Source organism: Mytilus edulis, chromosome 10 (assembly GCF_963676685.1).
Source record: "Mytilus edulis chromosome 10, xbMytEdul2.2, whole genome shotgun sequence".
In the NCBI taxonomy this organism is placed as follows: Eukaryota; Metazoa; Mollusca; class Bivalvia; order Mytilida; family Mytilidae; genus Mytilus; species Mytilus edulis.
Window position 1 is genome coordinate 77,060,387 of NC_092353.1, and position 19,424 is coordinate 77,079,810.

The 19,424-nt window shown below is 30.8% G+C and overlaps 1 protein-coding gene across 1 annotated transcript in view; it reads left to right on the forward strand.

Annotated features, from left to right (window-relative positions):
* The window catches only part of LOC139491931 (E3 ubiquitin-protein ligase HACE1-like), a 428,049-nt gene that overhangs the window by 377,539 nt on the left and 31,086 nt on the right, over positions 1-19,424 (forward strand). Inside the window, exons 4-9 of the mRNA XM_071279877.1 lie at positions 1,519-1,623; positions 2,383-2,458; positions 4,270-4,347; positions 4,789-4,842; positions 7,047-7,129; positions 7,573-7,669. Of these exons, the coding sequence (XP_071135978.1) occupies positions 1,519-1,623; positions 2,383-2,458; positions 4,270-4,347; positions 4,789-4,842; positions 7,047-7,129; positions 7,573-7,669 (493 nt within the window). The remainder of the gene's footprint in view (positions 1-1,518; positions 1,624-2,382; positions 2,459-4,269; positions 4,348-4,788; positions 4,843-7,046; positions 7,130-7,572; positions 7,670-19,424) is intronic.

Here is a 19,424-nt window from a genome sequence, read left to right on the forward strand (position 1 = left end):
AAAAAGAAATTAAAAAAATCATGCATATTGCACTGTTGTATTTTTTTCAATTAAACACTTTAAAATTGCGAAAGATTTGCGAAACTTAGCATTTAAAAATCGCAAGATTTAAACACAAGTTAAGAATATCAGGTAAAGTAAATCAGATGTGCAATAATTTTAATTTGGGAAATGCAATTTTTTTTTAAGGTTAAAAGTACTGTTCTTTAAACTTAATATTTTAATTTTATACTAATTGCATTGAACGTAATCGGAAATTGTTCAATTTTGATGTTGTATACACTTCCGAAATTAAAAATTTATTTTCAATAAATTTATACAATTAAATTATTGTTTCTCTATTGTCATCTGTGTATTAATCTCCTTTCTGTTAATTCATTGGAAGTGACAACATTCACAGCTGTGTACGCTTGAATTCACACCTGTGTACACCTGAGGCTGAAATTGCTGCAAGGTAAAGTTCAAAACCAATTCTCCTCAAATCGAGAAATATACAATGACTTTACAAAATAATATACACACTCTGTTCACACATATTTTTCATTGAAATGGTTATCAAAGTTATAATCAAATGGTAAATAAAACGTAATATATTTTCAGTTCAAGATCAGTAAAAATGTTCAATAGATATTTTATCTGTTTATTAAAAAATCCCAACAATGATTTTTGAAATTAATTCAAAGATATTTATATTCAATTTAATTTATATAATTATATGTGAAGTTTTATTCAATAAGACAAAATGGTACACGCACGTTTATTTTTGATATTGTGGTTATTAACTACGACCAACGATCATCTGTGCGCTTTTATTTACGTAGTATTGTGACAAGAAATTAAGAATTTAACAGTTTTTATTTTTTCCCAGAATTCAAGAAATCGGACTAAAACGTCACAACCCACTCTCGTAGGTCAAGCAACAAATTTACAAACACTTGATTTTCTCTGTTATTAGAAGGAATATAAATTTAAAACTTTGTGATTGTGCTTTTTATGTTAAGACGAACATATTTAGATGATAAGTAAAAAATCGCGGATTTTCCCTTTAAATGTTGTGTCAATACTTGCCCCAACTGTTAAGGGTTCGACCTCTGTGGTCGTCTAAAGATGTGCCCTGCGGAGCATCTGGTTTTTAGACTAGAATATCAATCATTACACATCCAAAATATATAGCATTAACTAAAAAACTTGATTAACAATCTGATAAAAGTGTGACGTATATTACTCTGCTGGTTATCAAATAAAAATGTTGGTTTTCTTGTACAATTTTAAAGATGATTATAGTCAGACAAATGTGTCTTGTATTAGCCTTTAAAAAATAGATTATAGAGGGAAGTTTGTTTTTTTATGTCTGGGGAAGTTAAATCACAACTATTCATTTTGAATTTTATATATATCTTTTAGAAAATTTTGTTATTTGGTTACCCATGTTTAGTAATTAATTATATTGAAACTTTGCACTTTAATTTGCAAACCATAGGTTTTATACAAATGAATTAATTTCTTTTTATCTTTTAGTTGTGGTAGTTATGAGTGTCTTAATATTTTGTTGAAGAAAGGAGCCAATGTTAACTTTCAGGATACGTCAGGCTGTACTCCATTACACTTAGCAGCTAGAAATGGGTTAGTATTGTATGTATACACTAATGCTTTGATGTTCTTATATCCTCACTGTATTATGAAAAAAAAATGAAAAAAAGAGAAGTAACTCTTAATTTACAATCACAAAATCACAAAAATATGAAAAACTATGGATACTTATAACTAATCAAATTAGGTGGATTCAGTATTATTTGTTGGATACTTATTTTCATGGATTTTGTGGGTACAAGCGAACTACAAATTTAAAAGTTCAACGAATGACACATTTTCTATAAGGTTGTATGCAAACTGTAAGAAAACTACAAAATTAAATATTCATAAAAATGGAAGTTTTACTCAGTCAATGAAAATTGGAACACTAGAAACGAAACCACAATATGGCATTACTGGTCTTGTGGTTTATCTGGATGTCCAGTGTTCTATCCATGACCAGGTAAAACCAGAAACTTAAAAATTGATGTTTCCTGCTTCTCCTATATATAGATTCAGCATTTAGCATTTTAGGTTCAGTATTTAGGAATATGATTAAAGACTAGTTTGATCAGAGTCAAATAATCCTTAAAATCTATTACAGAGCAAGGATCATATTCATATATAACTTTAATCTGTTTCTGTCCTGATATACATGTAAAAGTTTCCATTTAACATTAAACTCCTTGACAATATCATCCTGAACAGGCATGAAATATTTGCCACTGAACGTTCTTAGCAACTAACAAACAATTAATCAATTATTATATTGAAAAAAGGCAAATAAACATTTTTTGTTTTATTTTTCAGCCAAAGAAAGTGTATAAATAAGTTGTTGGAATATAAAGCAGATGTGAACATCAGAAATAATGAAAGCTTGACCACTGTAAGTGTTTTTAAACTTATTTGCTTCTTGACACTCTGATTAATCAGGTGGTTAGAATAATTGACTATTCACAGTAAAAAAAAGAAAGTTAAATTGCAATTCCTACATTAAGTCTGTTTTTTTACAAAAATCTTGAAACTCTAAAAAAGACCAACAGACCATAAAGGCAAATGGACAGTCTTTGTATGGTCCTTCAGCTTGAGCAGATGAGGTACATTCATAAAAATACAAATATTTTTTTTATATATTGCTACTGTTTGGTGATTCACATTTTAATAACCCCATTACTGGTGATAACACACTAAGTTCAGGAGAAAAAAACAAATGAATACAGGCCCCAACTTCCCACAATATAATCTTTCATAAAATATTTAAGAATAATATAGGACTGTTGGAAATATAAGCTAAAATTCTTAAGTTACCAGTCTACTAGTCTTAAGGATGTACTTAGCTGAGGTTAGGTAAAAATTAAGAAATTAAGAAGTTAAAATTGATACTATAAGCTGGTAGAGCATACATTAAGGATAAAGATAAGCTAAAAATATTGATAGGTCATAGACCTCTTTTCGAGATATTTGAGATTTAAAATATGGCGGGAAAAGGCTGACTCAGACTTTTACCTTATAATTGCATTGGTTTAGTTTGGATCTCAAAACAAAAGAAAGAAAATCAAGAATCTTATAAGATTTTTGTAAATGACCTTTCATGAGCTATTAAGTCTTATATGAAAAAATAAATGAGTGTTATGGGGCAAAATATTTTAAATGGTATTGTATGGAAAAACACCAAGGAGTCCGAACATTTGACACAAATTCCAAAACCTCACCTAAGTACATCCTAGAGAGCAATGTGTCAGAATGAAACGCCAACAATCACCAGCTTTATCTTTAAAAAATTAAAGCATCTTCTCATAGGTATCGTGGGTATCTTTCACACGTTGTAACTCAGTCTGTAAGGTAAAAGGTTAACAGAATTTTATTATTTTAAGAGTTAGCAAACATCCAAATTTTTAAGTTATATCATAATCTAATAAAATGGTAAATAGTCAAAAAGATACACATCACAGTGCACAAAGAAATAAGAAGATGTGGTATAATTGCTAATTAGGCAATTTTCCGCCAGAAACCATATGACATAAGTAAGCAACTATAAGTGACTGTACAACTTTCAGCAATTAGCAAAACTCATAATACATCATTTGTACATAGCAAGGTATAAAAGGCCCTGGAATGAAAAAATAAGAAAACTTACCAACTAATTTGTGTACAATACAATAAACATTAATTAATTTGAAAAACAGCATTAAATGACAACCACTGAATTACAGTCTCCTGACTTTGTTCAAAACTTAATTCAAACCTTCTATTAAGCAAAAACCTGTCTTCTTGTTGCTATGCATTTTGAACCTTAATTCAAAGGTCACCTCTAATATAAGTTCATTTTCAGTTTTCCCAGAGGTTGGCCTTTATAAATTATATCCAGGTTTAAATTACACAGCAAACAAACCTCAATAAAAACAACAGGTGAACACTGACATTACTGCCAGGTACACAGTTGTAAAAATTAATAATATAACAAATATACAAAAATATGGAATACAAAAATTTGACAATCTTTGTTTAACTGTATTTATAAATACATACATTTGAAATTTTTATACTATGCATGTGCTGGAAAGTAAACACCAGTATGTTGATGATTTAGTGTAACTGAAGAAGAAACATTTCTGCTCCCTGTGTAGCACCTGTTATGTAGTCATGAATTGTTACATAATTTGTTAACATGATAGACAATTGTTTTTTATCCTGTAGATTCATTGGTTGGCAGTGAATGGAAGAACAGAATTGTTACACGATTTGTTTATGTATACACAAGATGTGGATGTTGAGGCAAGTATTTTCTACAAACATGTGACAAGGTTTCAGATTCATGACTAATCATTACAATATGTTTACCAAATATATATACTTTATTCTAACCTATACTTGCCATGTAGTATATTTTTGCTGCCAAAAAATCTTCACGAAATTTTTTATCAGGCTTCATGTCACGATGTGAACATGCTTTAATATGTTATGCAATTTCAGATTAATTTTTCTTCAACTTCCTGTTTACCAAATACTTAAAGACAGAGTATCATCAGTGTCAGAGCAATGCTTGCAGTTCTACTAACTTTGTTCTTTATTTCTTGTCTAATGTTATTTGCTATCTGTACATTTTTTTAGGAAATTAAAACTAATTTTGTATTGCCTCTCAATTTTTTTCTGCAGATGAAAAGTATTAGTTTCTTTTAAAAACACATGTATAAATCTCTCTTTACCATTTTACAGGATGCTCAAGGACAAACAGCTTTACATGTGGCCTGTCAGAATGGTCACAAATCTGTAAGTAACTGTACACATTGTGTTCATTTATTGTTGAAAATCTAAAGGACAAGGTTCACTTATGGCACAAAATGGCCTAAAATATCAACTTTATCATAGAACACCAAAAAGATCACAATTTGATTCGTCAATGGGTCTCTTTCAAAAGTCTTAATGCTAAATAAATCAGTTCTTTTCATAAAAGTACATAATATTCTCCAAAGTAAGCCCATTTTGGACATTTTTCAAAATATGATAGTTTTGTGCAATTTTCAGACCTTATAGCTTTTGAAACAACTTGGCCACCACCTACGATCCAAAATGTGTTGTAACCAAAAAAATCTAATTTTGATATAGAATTCTTCAATACAAAAACTTTTTGGATCGCTGCCAAAGTTAATTCTGCCAAAAACAATTAAAATTATGATTTTTTTTTTTACCAAAGTTGACCTTAAGGCCACACCAATTTAATTTCTTGTTCTACGGATTTTTGGACTCCAAAAATTCGGGCGAGCGAGCGATTTGAAAATTTTAATAAAAAAATATTTATTTTGCAAATTTGTAAGGCGAAGCTTGAAAAGTAAAGGCGAGCGATTATATTTTTTTTTTTGAAAACATAAAATAGTAGGTTTTGACAATATTAAAACTTGATTTATCACTTACAGGTACTTTAGCATTTCTTTAATTTATGAAGTATTTTCCCTGTTCACCAATAAATAATTGAATAATTAGATTTGGTATATGTATGTGTGCCAATTAATGAGACAATTCTCCATCCAAGTCATAATCAGGTTGGGAACAACCCCTCAATTTTATAAATATCCTTTTATGAGGGGTCAATATAAGTTGCAATATATTTTTTTGTAAATAAAACTTCTTTTTAGTACAAAAGAGCTCTTATTTTCCCAAAGAACTATATATCTATCTGGTATTAAATGGCCAAAACATGCCGAAGAATTTTGTAATATTCCTGGACTTAGGCCATGTTAACACATTTACTTTAATATTATTGAAAATAAGTGGGCCCCTCTTTAAGAATAGTAATTTGTTGTTTAAAATATGATGTATTTCTCCTCTTTTTAAGTAAATTTTTAAGTTCTTCAAAGGATTTGTATAGTAACACTATGCAAATCCTTGGTATTTCTTTTTTTCTTTTTTACAACAGTAATATGACCCCATATGTGCTCTGTCTGAGGGATAATAGCAAATACAGGTCATGATAGTACGTACGGCAGGGCTTTGACCCAGACCAAACAGCAAGCTATAAGGGACCCCAAAATTATAAGTGTACACAATTCGAACAGGAAAAACAACGATCTAATTTATATATTATATACAAACGGGAAAATACCAAATAATATTTATGAACATCAACCAACGATATCTAACTGCTGAACGACAGGCCCCTGAATCAATCATGACTGGTGCATAAACATGCAGGGGGGTATGGATAGTTTTGTATCGCCAGCATATTGCAGTTGAAGGCATTTCTTTCCGAAGTTCTTTGAAGTTTATTACTAACAACGAACATATTTTGATAGGGAATGTAAGTCAGGGGGAAGGAAACCAATGTTTTGTTCTGTGCTGGTATTTTCTTCTGTTTTCTATTTATATCGGAGCACTCCCATTTGGGATAAATGGGTTTCATGCTGAATCAAATATTATCACAAACATGGACACAGTGTACTTGGGTGCTTATATGTTTAAAATCGTTATAAATACAGGTTAGATTGTGATTATTAGGAAAACTGTTTATAATATTTACAAAAAAAAACGGTGCGGGAAATGGACAAGATTACATTTCAGGATGCGGGAAGCGGGAATATAAAAAAAAAAAAAAAAAATTCTACTTTGAAAAAAATAGGTGCGGGCGGGTCCGTAGAACAAGGAATTAAATTGGTGTGGCCTTAGCGGATTACATTTCATTCATGTTCTAGACAATTTGTATGTCTTAACATCTGATAGGATGCGAGATAGAATTTGAAAGTTTAATCTACAAAATGCTGCATCACTTCTTTTTCAGTTGTTTTAAATATGGATAATTGATAATTTTTTATACAGACATGGAGTGGGGGCTATATTGCATTTATTGTGTTTCCTAGTCTGGTTGTCTGTTATAATTTCAAATGTAAAATATTCAAACGAGATAACTAATGGCCTAATTTATGTTTGTAATTTTGTTACTTTGTTAAATTGTAATGCTAAAAGATAATATTTGTTGACAGACTGTTGTATGTTTACTGGACCATGGAGCAGAAATCAACAGACCAAATCATTATGGATGGATGCCTTTACATTTTGCCTGCAGGTAAAACTGTTTACTAGTTTGTTGTATTTGCAGACTCTTGTATTTGTATTAATTGCTACTACTTCATTTTTCGCTAAAAGAAAATGTTCATAACAAATAACTTTCATCATAAAAATTGTACATGTTTTAGAAAAAATAAACACTATCTACTATCTTTGTCCTTTATTTGAGAGAAAAAAAGAAGATAATGAACTGTGTATTGATTGGTATATATATTCATTGAATACTTTTTTTTTTAAATTTCTGTGGATGTAGATGAACCAGGAATTTAAAAGTTTAACAAAGTACATATTTTGAAATGGTTTGTATGCGGACTTTGGTTGAACCAAAAAGTAAAATATCAAGGAAAATACAGTTTTCCCTTTAAGTTGGAAATTGGTTCCCATGAATATCATGAATATGTATGAATCCACAGTAATTTCTACAATTCTTTATTTTTACAGTCATGGACAGCATGATACAGCTACAATATTATTACAAAGAGGAGCAGTATTTCTACCAGATAAAAGTAATAAAACACCACTGGATTTTTGCATTGAGGTATGTATTGTAAGGGAAGAACATATGTCTACCAGACAAAAATAAGAAAACACTTCCTCATCCATGCATTATGTTTTCTGGTCTGTGCCTCTGTTCGTCCGTTCATTCGTCTGTCCTGCTTCAGGTTAAAGTTTTTGGTCAAGGTAGTTTTTGATGAAGTTGAAGACTAATTAACTTGAAACTTAATATACATGTTCCTTATGATACGACCTTTCTAATTTTAATGCCAAATTAGAGTTTTTACCCCATTTTCACAGTCCACTGAACATAGAATGATAATGCCGATGGGGCATCAGTGTACAAGGGAAACATTCTTGTTTTCCAATTGATAAACACACATGGTCGAGTCTCACCCAGATACTATAAACCTTAGGTAATTTGTATTTGGTATATGGAGTAGTTGTAAGGTGAACATTTCTGACTGACAAGTTTTATCTGACCTTGGCCTCAATTTCACAGGTGCAATTATTGCAAGAATTTTATAAAACTCATACTATAGGTTTATATCAGCAATATCTTGCACAAGTTTCATAATGGTTGACTATCAACATTTTTTAAAAGAGTTATACCCATTAGATATATAAATTGCAACACGGGGAACATTGGAATTCTTTTATTTTTTTTTATGTGAGTTATGGGAACCAAAACTAGCAGACAGAGTTCGATTTTAGCCCGTGTCACTTACTGATATAGAGTTATGCCCCTTTTAAACTTTTTTAAATTGAAAAGCTTGAGCAGGTTCATTTGTGTCCCCAAGCACATTCTTGTTTTATTTGATATTGTAACACTTACACCTTATGAAAACAACTCATCATGGTATGTAAATCACCATGAGCTTATTTTCTTTTGTATTAGGACAATAACACCTTGTGAACAAAACTCCTCTAATACCATGAACACCATTTAACAGAAAGCTCTCATATTTGGTTGGAGGGTTTGTGGCCATGTGTTGTTGGCCATATTGTACAGTAAACCTGTATAAACCGGCCGGCTACGGGACCATGAAAAAGGGCCGGTTTGGACAGTGAGCCGGTTTATTCAGGTTTCTGTTTTGACCGGAAGTTAATGACTTGTGACGTCCGACATTGTGCATGAAAAAATTCTCTCTGATTGTAAATTACATCTGATAAATTAAAATACTTTCACTTCGTTTTTCATTGTTTGCATTTGCATCATAATGCTCGCGTTGTTTGGATTGTAAGACGAGAGTTTCGATTTACTCCCATGATCAATAATTTGAAATGTTGGAATGGCCGATTAAAAAGCCAGAATATTTTCAAACGTAATGTCATCACTTTCGAAACGTTGTCGTACAGTGTACAATATCCATTGATTGTTGTCATCCGGGTGTTTTTCATTATCAAGGTCATTTGTTTAGGGGTTCACAACAAGGAACCAAGGATTTCGAAATTACGATGTGAACTTTTTACTTCGCGATTTTAATTTGTTTATCCAAGTTAAAACGTAAGTTCAATCCGAGATATATATTCGGTGTGTCTTTTCGTTTAATTGACACGTTTATAATGTTTTAATAAATAATACAGCTCACTACTGTACGATTGTAGGTTCACAGTTTGACACCTGACTAATTGATTATCACTAACAGTTATATTGTATCAACAAATATGTTTTGATTGCATATTGATCATTGAAATTAATTAGACAAACCGGTTTTGACAGGTAATAATTAATGTAATTAAGAGTATTGGGACTTCATAATAAGACCGGAATTCAGAATACACAGGGTCCGGTTTACAAAGGGTATTTTAACAAAGACTTTGAATGGAAAAATATGGGACTTTTATTTTTGGCCGGAATGGACAGGAAACCGGTTTATTCAGGGTCCGGTTTAATCAGGTTTGACTGTACTGCCATGGGGATTGTCTATTTTTATGGATGTGTTGGACTTTGACTTTTTGTGGATTACTGTAACAATGACAGCTTGTAAAGGCAACTCCTCTATCATTTGTCAGAAAACTCTCATACTTTTATTTTGAGTACTGTAACAATGACAGCTTATAAAGCCAACTCTTCTATCATTTGTCAGAAAACTCTCATACTTTTATTTTGAGTACTGTAACAATGACAGCTTATAAAGCCAACTCTTCTATCATTTGTCAGAAAACTTTCATACTTTTATTTTGAGTACTGTGACAATAACACCTTATAAAGGCAACTCTATTATCATTTGTCAGAAAACTCTCATACTTTTATTTTGAGTACTGTGACAATAACACCTTATAAAGGCAACTCTATTATCATTTGTCAGAAAACTCTCATACTTTTATTTTGAGTACTGTGACAATAACACCTTATAAAGGCAACTCTATTATCATTTGTCAGAAAACTCTCATACTTTTATTTTGAGTACTGTGACAATGACAGCTTATAAAGGCAACTCTATTATCATTTGTCAGAAAACTCTCATACTTTTATTTTGAGTACTGTGACAATAACACCTTATAAAGGCAACTCTTCTATCATTTGTCAGAAAACTCTCATACTTTTATTTTGAGTACTGTGACAATAACACCTTATAAAGGCAACTCTTCTATCATTTGTCAGAAAACTCTCATACTTTTATTTTGAGTACTGTGACAATAACACCTTATAAAGGCAACTCTTCTATCATTTGTCAGAAAACTCTCATACTTTTATTTTGAGTACTGTGACAATAACACCTTATAAAGGCAACTCTATTATCATTTGTCAGAAAACTCTCATACTTTTATTTTGAGTACTGTGACAATAACACCTTATAAAGGCAACTCTTCTATCATTTGTCAGAAAACTCTCATACTTTTATTTTGAGTACTGTGACAATAACACCTTATAAAGGCAACTCTATTATCATTTGTCAGAAAACTCTCATACTTTTATTTTGAGTACTGTGACAATAACACCTTATAAAGGCAACTCTATTATCATTTGTCAGAAAACTCTCATACTTTTATTTTGAGTACTGTGACAATAACAGCTTATAAAGCCAACTCTTCTATCATTTGTCAGAAAACTCTCATACTTTTATTTTGAGTACTGTGACAATAACACCTTATAAAGCCAACTCTATTATCATTTGTCAGAAAACTCTCATACTTTTATTTTGAGTACTGTGACAATAACACCTTATAAAGGCAACTCTTCTATCATTTGTCAGAAAACTCTCATACTTTTATTTTGAGTACTGTGACAATAACACCTTATAAAGCCAACTCTATTATCATTTGTCAGAAAACTCTCATACTTTTATTTTGAGTACTGTGACAATAACAGCTTATAAAGCCAACTCTTCTATCATTTGTCAGAAAACTCTCATACTTTTATTTTGAGTACTGTGACAATAACACCTTATAAAGCCAACTCTATTATCATTTGTCAGAAAACTCTCATACTTTTATTTTGAGTACTGTGACAATAACACCTTATAAAGGCAACTCTTCTATCATTTGTCAGAAAACTCTCATACTTTTATTTTGAGTACTGTGACAATAACACCTTATAAAGCCAACTCTATTATCATTTGTCAGAAAACTCTCATACTTTTATTTTGAGTACTGTAACAATGACAGCTTATAAAGCCAACTCTTCTATCATTTGTCAGAAAACTCTCATACTTTTATTTTGAGTACTGTGACAATAACACCTTATAAAGCCAACTCTATTATCATTTGTCAGAAAACTCTCATACTTTTATTTTGAGTACTGTGACAATAACACCTTATAAAGGCAACTCTTCTATCATTTGTCAGAAAACTCTCATACTTTTATTTTGAGTACTGTAACAATGACAGCTTATAAAGCCAACTCTTCTATCATTTGTCAGAAAACTCTCATACTTTTATTTTGAGTACTGTGACAATAACACCTTATAAAGCCAACTCTATTATCATTTGTCAGAAAACTCTCATACTTTTATTTTGAGTACTGTGACAATAACACCTTATAAAGGCAACTCTATTATCATTTGTCAGAAAACTCTCATACTTTTATTTTGAGTACTGTAACAATGACAGCTTATAAAGGCAACTCTTCTATCATTTGTCAGAAAACTCTCATACTTTTATTTTGAGTACTGTAACAATGACAGCTTATAAAGGCAACTCTTCTATCATTTGTCAGAAAACTCTCATACTTTTATTTTGAGTACTGTGACAATAACACCTTATAAAGGCAACTCTATTATCATTTGTCAGAAAACTCTCATACTTTTATTTTGAGTACTGTGACAATAACACCTTATAAAGCCAACTCTATTATCATTTGTCAGAAAACTCTCATACTTTTATTTTGAGTACTGTAACAATGACAGCTTATAAAGCCAACTCTTCTATCATTTGTCAGAAAACTCTCATACTTTTATTTTGAGTACTGTGACAATAACACCTTATAAAGCCAACTCTATTATCATTTGTCAGAAAACTCTCATACTTTTATTTTGAGTACTGTGACAATAACACCTTATAAAGGCAACTCTTCTATCATTTGTCAGAAAACTCTCATACTTTTATTTTGAGTACTGTGACAATAACACCTTATAAAGGCAACTCTATTATCATTTGTCAGAAAACTCTCATACTTTTATTTTGAGTACTGTGACAATAACACCTTATAAAGGCAACTCTTCTATCATTTGTCAGAAAACTCTCATACTTTTATTTTGAGTACTGTAACAATGACAGCTTATAAAGGCAACTCTTCTATCATTTGTCAGAAAACTCTCATACTTTTATTTTGAGTACTGTGACAATAACACCTTATAAAGGCAACTCTTCTATCATTTGTCAGAAAACTCTCATACTTTTATTTTGAGTACTGTGACAATAACACCTTATAAAGCCAACTCTATTATCATTTGTCAGAAAACTCTCATACTTTTATTTTGAGTACTGTGACAATAACACCTTATAAAGGCAACTCTTCTATCATTTGTCAGAAAACTCTCATACTTTTATTTTGAGTACTGTGACAATAACACCTGATAAAGGCAACTCTTCTATCATTTGTCAGAAAACTCTCATACTTTTATTTTGAGTACTGTGACAATAACACCTTATAAAGGCAACTCTTCTATCATTTGTCAGAAAACTCTCATACTTTTATTTTGAGTACTGTAACAATGACAGCTTATAAAGGCAACTCTTCTATCATTTGTCAGAAAACTCTCATACTTTTATTTTGAGTACTGTGACAATAAGACCTTATAAAGGCAACTCTTCTATCATTTGTCAGAAAACTCTCATACTTTTATTTTGAGTACTGTGACAATAACACCTTATAAAGGCAACTCTTCTATCATTTGTCAGAAAACTCTCATACTTTTATTTTGAGTACTGTAACAATGACAGCTTATAAAGGCAACTCTTCTATCATTTGTCAGAAAACTCTCATACTTTTATTTTGAGTACTGTGACAATAACACCTTATAAAGGCAACTCTTCTATCATTTGTCAGAAAACTCTCATACTTTTATTTTGAGTACTGTGACAATAACACCTTATAAAGCCAACTCTATTATCATTTGTCAGAAAACTCTCATACTTTTATTTTGAGTACTGTGACAATAACACCTTATAAAGGCAACTCTTCTATCATTTGTCAGAAAACTCTCATACTTTTATTTTGAGTACTGTGACAATAACACCTGATAAAGGCAACTCTTCTATCATTTGTCAGAAAACTCTCATACTTTTATTTTGAGTACTGTGACAATAACACCTTATAAAGGCAACTCTTCTATCATTTGTCAGAAAACTCTCATACTTTTATTTTGAGTACTGTAACAATGACAGCTTATAAAGGCAACTCTTCTATCATTTGTCAGAAAACTCTCATACTTTTATTTTGAGTACTGTGACAATAACACCTTATAAAGGCAACTCTTCTATCATTTGTCAGAAAACTCTCATACTTTTATTTTGAGTACTGTGACAATAACACCTTATAAAGGCAACTCTTCTATCATTTGTCAGAAAACTCTCATACTTTTATTTTGAGTACTGTGACAATAACACCTTATAAAGGCAACTCTTCTATCATTTGTCAGAAAACTCTCATACTTTTATTTTGAGTACTGTGACAATAACACCTTATAAAGGCAACTCTTCTATCATTTGTCAGAAAACTCTCATACTTTTATTTTGAGTACTGTGACAATAACACCTTATAAAGGCAACTCTTCTATCATTTGTCAGAAAACTCTCATACTTTTATTTTGAGTACTGTGACAATAACACCTTATAAAGGCAACTCTTCTATCATTTGTCAGAAAACTCTCATACTTTTATTTTGAGTACTGTAACAATGACAGCTTATAAAGGCAACTCTTCTATCATTTGTCAGAAAACTCTCATACTTTTATTTTGAGTACTGTGACAATAACACCTTATAAAGGCAACTCTTCTATCATTTGTCAGAAAACTCCCATACTTTTATTTTGAGTACTGTGACAATAACACCTTATAAAGGCAACTCTTCTATCATTTGTCAGAAAACTCTCATACTTTTATTTTGAGTACTGTGACAATAACACCTTATAAAGGCAACTCTTCTATCATTTGTCAGAAAACTCTCATACTTTTATTTTGAGTACTGTGACAATAACACCTTATAAAGGCAACTCTTCTATCATTTGTCAGAACACTCTCATACTTTTATTTTGAGTACTGTGACAATGACACCTTATAAAGGCAACTCTATTATCATTTGTCAGAAAACTCTCATACTTTTATTTTGAGTACTGTGACAATAACACCTTATAAAGGCAACTCTATTATCATTTGTCAGAAAACTCTCATACTTTTATTTTGAGTACTGTGACAATAACACCTTATAAAGGCAACTCTATTATCATTTGTCAGAAAACTCTCATACTTTTATTTTGAGTACTGTGACAATAACACCTTATAAAGGCAACTCTATTATCATTTGTCAGAAAACTCTCATACTTTTATTTTGAGTACTGTGACAATAACAGCTTATAAAGGCAACTCTTCTATCATTTGTCAGAAAACTCTCATACTTTTATTTTGAGTACTGTGACAATAACACCTTATAAAGCCAACTCTATTATCATTTGTCAGAAAACTCTCATACTTTTATTTTGAGTACTGTGACAATAACACCTTATAAAGGCAACTCTTCTATCATTTGTCAGAAAACTCTCATACTTTTATTTTGAGTACTGTGACAATAACACCTTATAAAGGCAACTCTTCTATCATTTGTCAGAACACTCTCATACTTTTATTTTGAGTACTGTGACAATGACACCTTATAAAGGCAACTCTATTATCATTTGTCAGAAAACTCTCATACTTTTATTTTGAGTACTGTGACAATAACACCTTATAAAGGCAACTCTATTATCATTTGTCAGAAAACTCTCATACTTTTATTTTGAGTACTGTGACAATAACACCTTATAAAGGCAACTCTATTATCATTTGTCAGAAAACTCTCATACTTTTATTTTGAGTACTGTGACAATAACACCTTATAAAGGCAACTCTTCTATCATTTGTCAGAAAACTCTCATACTTTTATTTTGAGTACTGTGACAATAACACCTTATAAAGGCAACTCTATTATCATTTGTCAGAAAACTCTCATACTTTTATTTTGAGTACTGTGACAATAACACCTTATAAAGGCAACTCTTCTATCATTTGTCAGAAAACTCTCATACTTTTATTTTGAGTACTGTGACAATAACACCTTATAAAGGCAACTCTATTATCATTTGTCAGAAAACTCTCATACTTTTATTTTGAGTACTGTGACAATAACAGCTTATAAAGGCAACTCTTCTATCATTTGTCAGAAAACTCTCATACTTTTATTTTGAGTACTGTGACAATAACACCTTATAAAGCCAACTCTATTATCATTTGTCAGAAAACTCTCATACTTTTATTTTGAGTACTGTGACAATAACACCTTATAAAGGCAACTCTTCTATCATTTGTCAGAAAACTCTCATACTTTTATTTTGAGTACTGTGACAATAACACCTTATAAAGGCAACTCTTCTATCATTTGTCAGAACACTCTCATACTTTTATTTTGAGTACTGTGACAATGACACCTTATAAAGGCAACTCTATTATCATTTGTCAGAAAACTCTCATACTTTTATTTTGAGTACTGTGACAATAACACCTTATAAAGGCAACTCTATTATCATTTGTCAGAAAACTCTCATACTTTTATTTTGAGTACTGTGACAATAACACCTTATAAAGGCAACTCTTCTATCATTTGTCAGAAAACTCTCATACTTTTATTTTGAGTACTGTGACAATAACACCTTATAAAGGCAACTCTTCTATCATTTGTCAGAAAACTCTCATACTTTTATTTTGAGTACTGTGACAATAACACCTTATAAAGGCAACTCTTCTATCATTTGTCAGAAAACTCTCATACTTTTATTTTGAGTACTGTAACAATGACAGCTTATAAAGCCAACTCTATTATCATTTGTCAGAAAACTCTCATACTTTTATTTTGAGTACTGTGACAATAACACCTTATAAAGGCAACTATTCTATCATTTGTCAGAAAACTCTCATACTTTTATTTTGAGTACTGTGACAATAACACCTTATAAAGGCAACTCTATTATCATTTGTCAGAAAACTCTCATACTTTTATTTTGAGTACTGTGACAATAACACCTTATAAAGGCAACTCTATTATCATTTGTCAGAAAACTCTCATACTTTTATTTTGAGTACTGTGACAATAACACCTTATAAAGGCAACTCTATTATCATTTGTCAGAAAACTCTCATACTTTTATTTTGAGTACTGTGACAATAACACCTTATAAAGGCAACTCTTCTATCATTTGTCAGAAAACTCTCATACTTTTATTTTGAGTACTGTGACAATAACACCTTATAAAGGCAACTCTATTATCATTTGTCAGAAAACTCTCATACTTTTATTTTGAGTACTGTGACAATAACACCTTATAAAGGCAACTCTTCTATCATTTGTCAGAAAACTCTCATACTTTTATTTTGAGTACTGTGACAATAACACCTTATAAAGGCAACTCTTCTATCATTTGTCAGAAAACTCTCATACTTTTATTTTGAGTACTGTGACAATAACACCTTATAAAGGCAACTCTTCTATCATTTGTAAGAAAACTCTCATACTTTTATTTTGAGTACTGTGACAATAACACCTTATAAAGGCAACTCTTCTATCATTTGTCAGAAAACTCTCATACTTTTATTTTGAGTACTGTGACAATAACACCTTATAAAGGCAACTCTATTATCATTTGTCAGAAAACTCTCATACTTTTATTTTGAGTACTGTGACAATAACAGCTTATAAAGGCAACTCTTCTATCATTTGTCAGAAAACTCTCATACTTTTATTTTGAGTACTGTGACAATAACACCTTATAAAGGCAACTCTATTATCATTTGTCAGAAAACTCTCATACTTTTATTTTGAGTACTGTGACAATAACACCTGATAAAGGCAACTCTTCTATCATTTGTCAGAAAACTCTCATACTTTTATTTTGAGTACTGTGACAATAACACCTTATAAAGGCAACTCTTCTATCATTTGTCAGAAAACTCTCATACTTTTATTTTGAGTACTGTGACAATAACACCTTATAAAGGCAACTCTTCTATCATTTGTCAGAAAACTCTCATACTTTTATTTTGAGTACTGTGACAATAACACCTTATAAAGCCAACTCTTCTATCATTTGTCAGAAAACTCTCATACTTTTATTTTGAGTACTGTGACAATAACACCTTATAAAGCCAACTCTATTATCATTTGTCAGAAAACTCTCATACTTTTATTTTGAGTACTGTGACAATAACACCTTATAAAGGCAACTCTTCTATCATTTGTCAGAAAACTCTCATACTTTTATTTTGAGTACTGTGACAATAACACCTTATAAAGGCAACTCTATTATCATTTGTCAGAAAACTCTCATACTTTTTTTTTGAGTACTGTGACAATAACACCTTATAAAGCCAACTCTATTATCATTTGTCAGAAAACTCTCATACTTTTATTTTGAGTACTGTGACAATAACACCTTATAAAGGCAACTCTTCTATCATTTGTCAGAAAACTCTCATACTTTTATTTTGAGTACTGTGACAATAACACCTTATAAAGGCAACTCTTCTATCATTTGTCAGAAAACTCTCATACTTTTATTTTGAGTACTGTGACAATAACACCTTATAAAGGCAACTCTATTATCATTTGTCAGAAAACTCTCATACTTTTATTTTGAGTACTGTGACAATAACACCTTATAAAGGCAACTATTCTATCATTTGTCAGAAAACTCTCATACTTTTATTTTGAGTACTGTGACAATAACACCTTATAAAGGCAACTCTACTATCATTTGTCAGAAAACTCTCATACTTTTATTTTGAGTACTGTGACAATAACACCTTATAAAGGCAACTCTATTATCATTTGTCAGAAAACTCTCATACTTTTATTTTGAGTACTGTGACAATAACACCTTATAAAGCCAACTCTATTATCATTTGTCAGAAAACTCTCATACTTTTATTTTGAGTACTGTGACAATAACACCTTATAAAGGCAACTCTTCTATCATTTGTCAGAAAACTCTCATACTTTTATTTTGAGTACTGTGACAATAACACCTTATAAAGGCAACTCTATTATCATTTGTCAGAAAACTCTCATACTTTTATTTTGAGTACTGTGACAATAACACCTTATAAAGGCAACTATTCTATCATTTGTCAGAAAACTCTCATACTTTTATTTTGAGTACTGTGACAATAACACCTTATAAAGGCAACTCTACTATCATTTGTCAGAAAACTCTCATACTTTTATTTTGAGTACTGTGACAATAACACCTTATAAAGGCAACTCTTCTATCATTTGTCAGAAAACTCTCATACTTTTATTTTGAGTACTGTGACAATAACACCTTATAAAGGCAACTCTATTATCATTTGTCAGAAAACTCTCATACTTTTATTTTGAGTACTGTGACAATAACACCTTATAAAGGCAACTCTATTATCATTTGTCAGAAAACTCTCATACTTTTATTTTGAGTACTGTGACAATAACACCTTATAAAGGCAACTCTTCTATCATTTGTCAGAAAACTCTCATACTTTTATTTTGAGTACTGTGACAATAACAGCTTATAAAGGCAACTCTTCTATCATTTGTCAGAAAACTCTCATACTTTTATTTTGAGTACTGTAACAATGACAGCTTATAAAGGCAACTCTATTATCATTTGTCAGAAAACTCTCATACTTTTATTTTGAGTACTGTAACAATGACAGCTTATAAAGCCAACTCTTCTATCATTTGTCAGAAAACTCTCATACTTTTATTTTGAGTACTGTGACAATAACACCTTATAAAGGCAACTCTATTATCATTTGTCAGAAAACTCTCATACTTTTATTTTGAGTACTGTAACAATGACAGCTTATAAAGGCAACTCTATTATCATTTGTCAGAAAACTCTCATACTTTTATTTTGAGTACTGTAACAATGACAGCTTATAAAGGCAACTCTTCTATCATTTGTCAGAAAACTCTCATACTTTTATTTTGAGTACTGTGACAATAACACCTTATAAAGGCAACTCTATTATCATTTGTCAGAAAACTCTCATACTTTTATTTTGAGTACTGTAACAATGACAGCTTATAAAGGCAACTCTATTATCATTTGTCAGAAAACTCTCATACT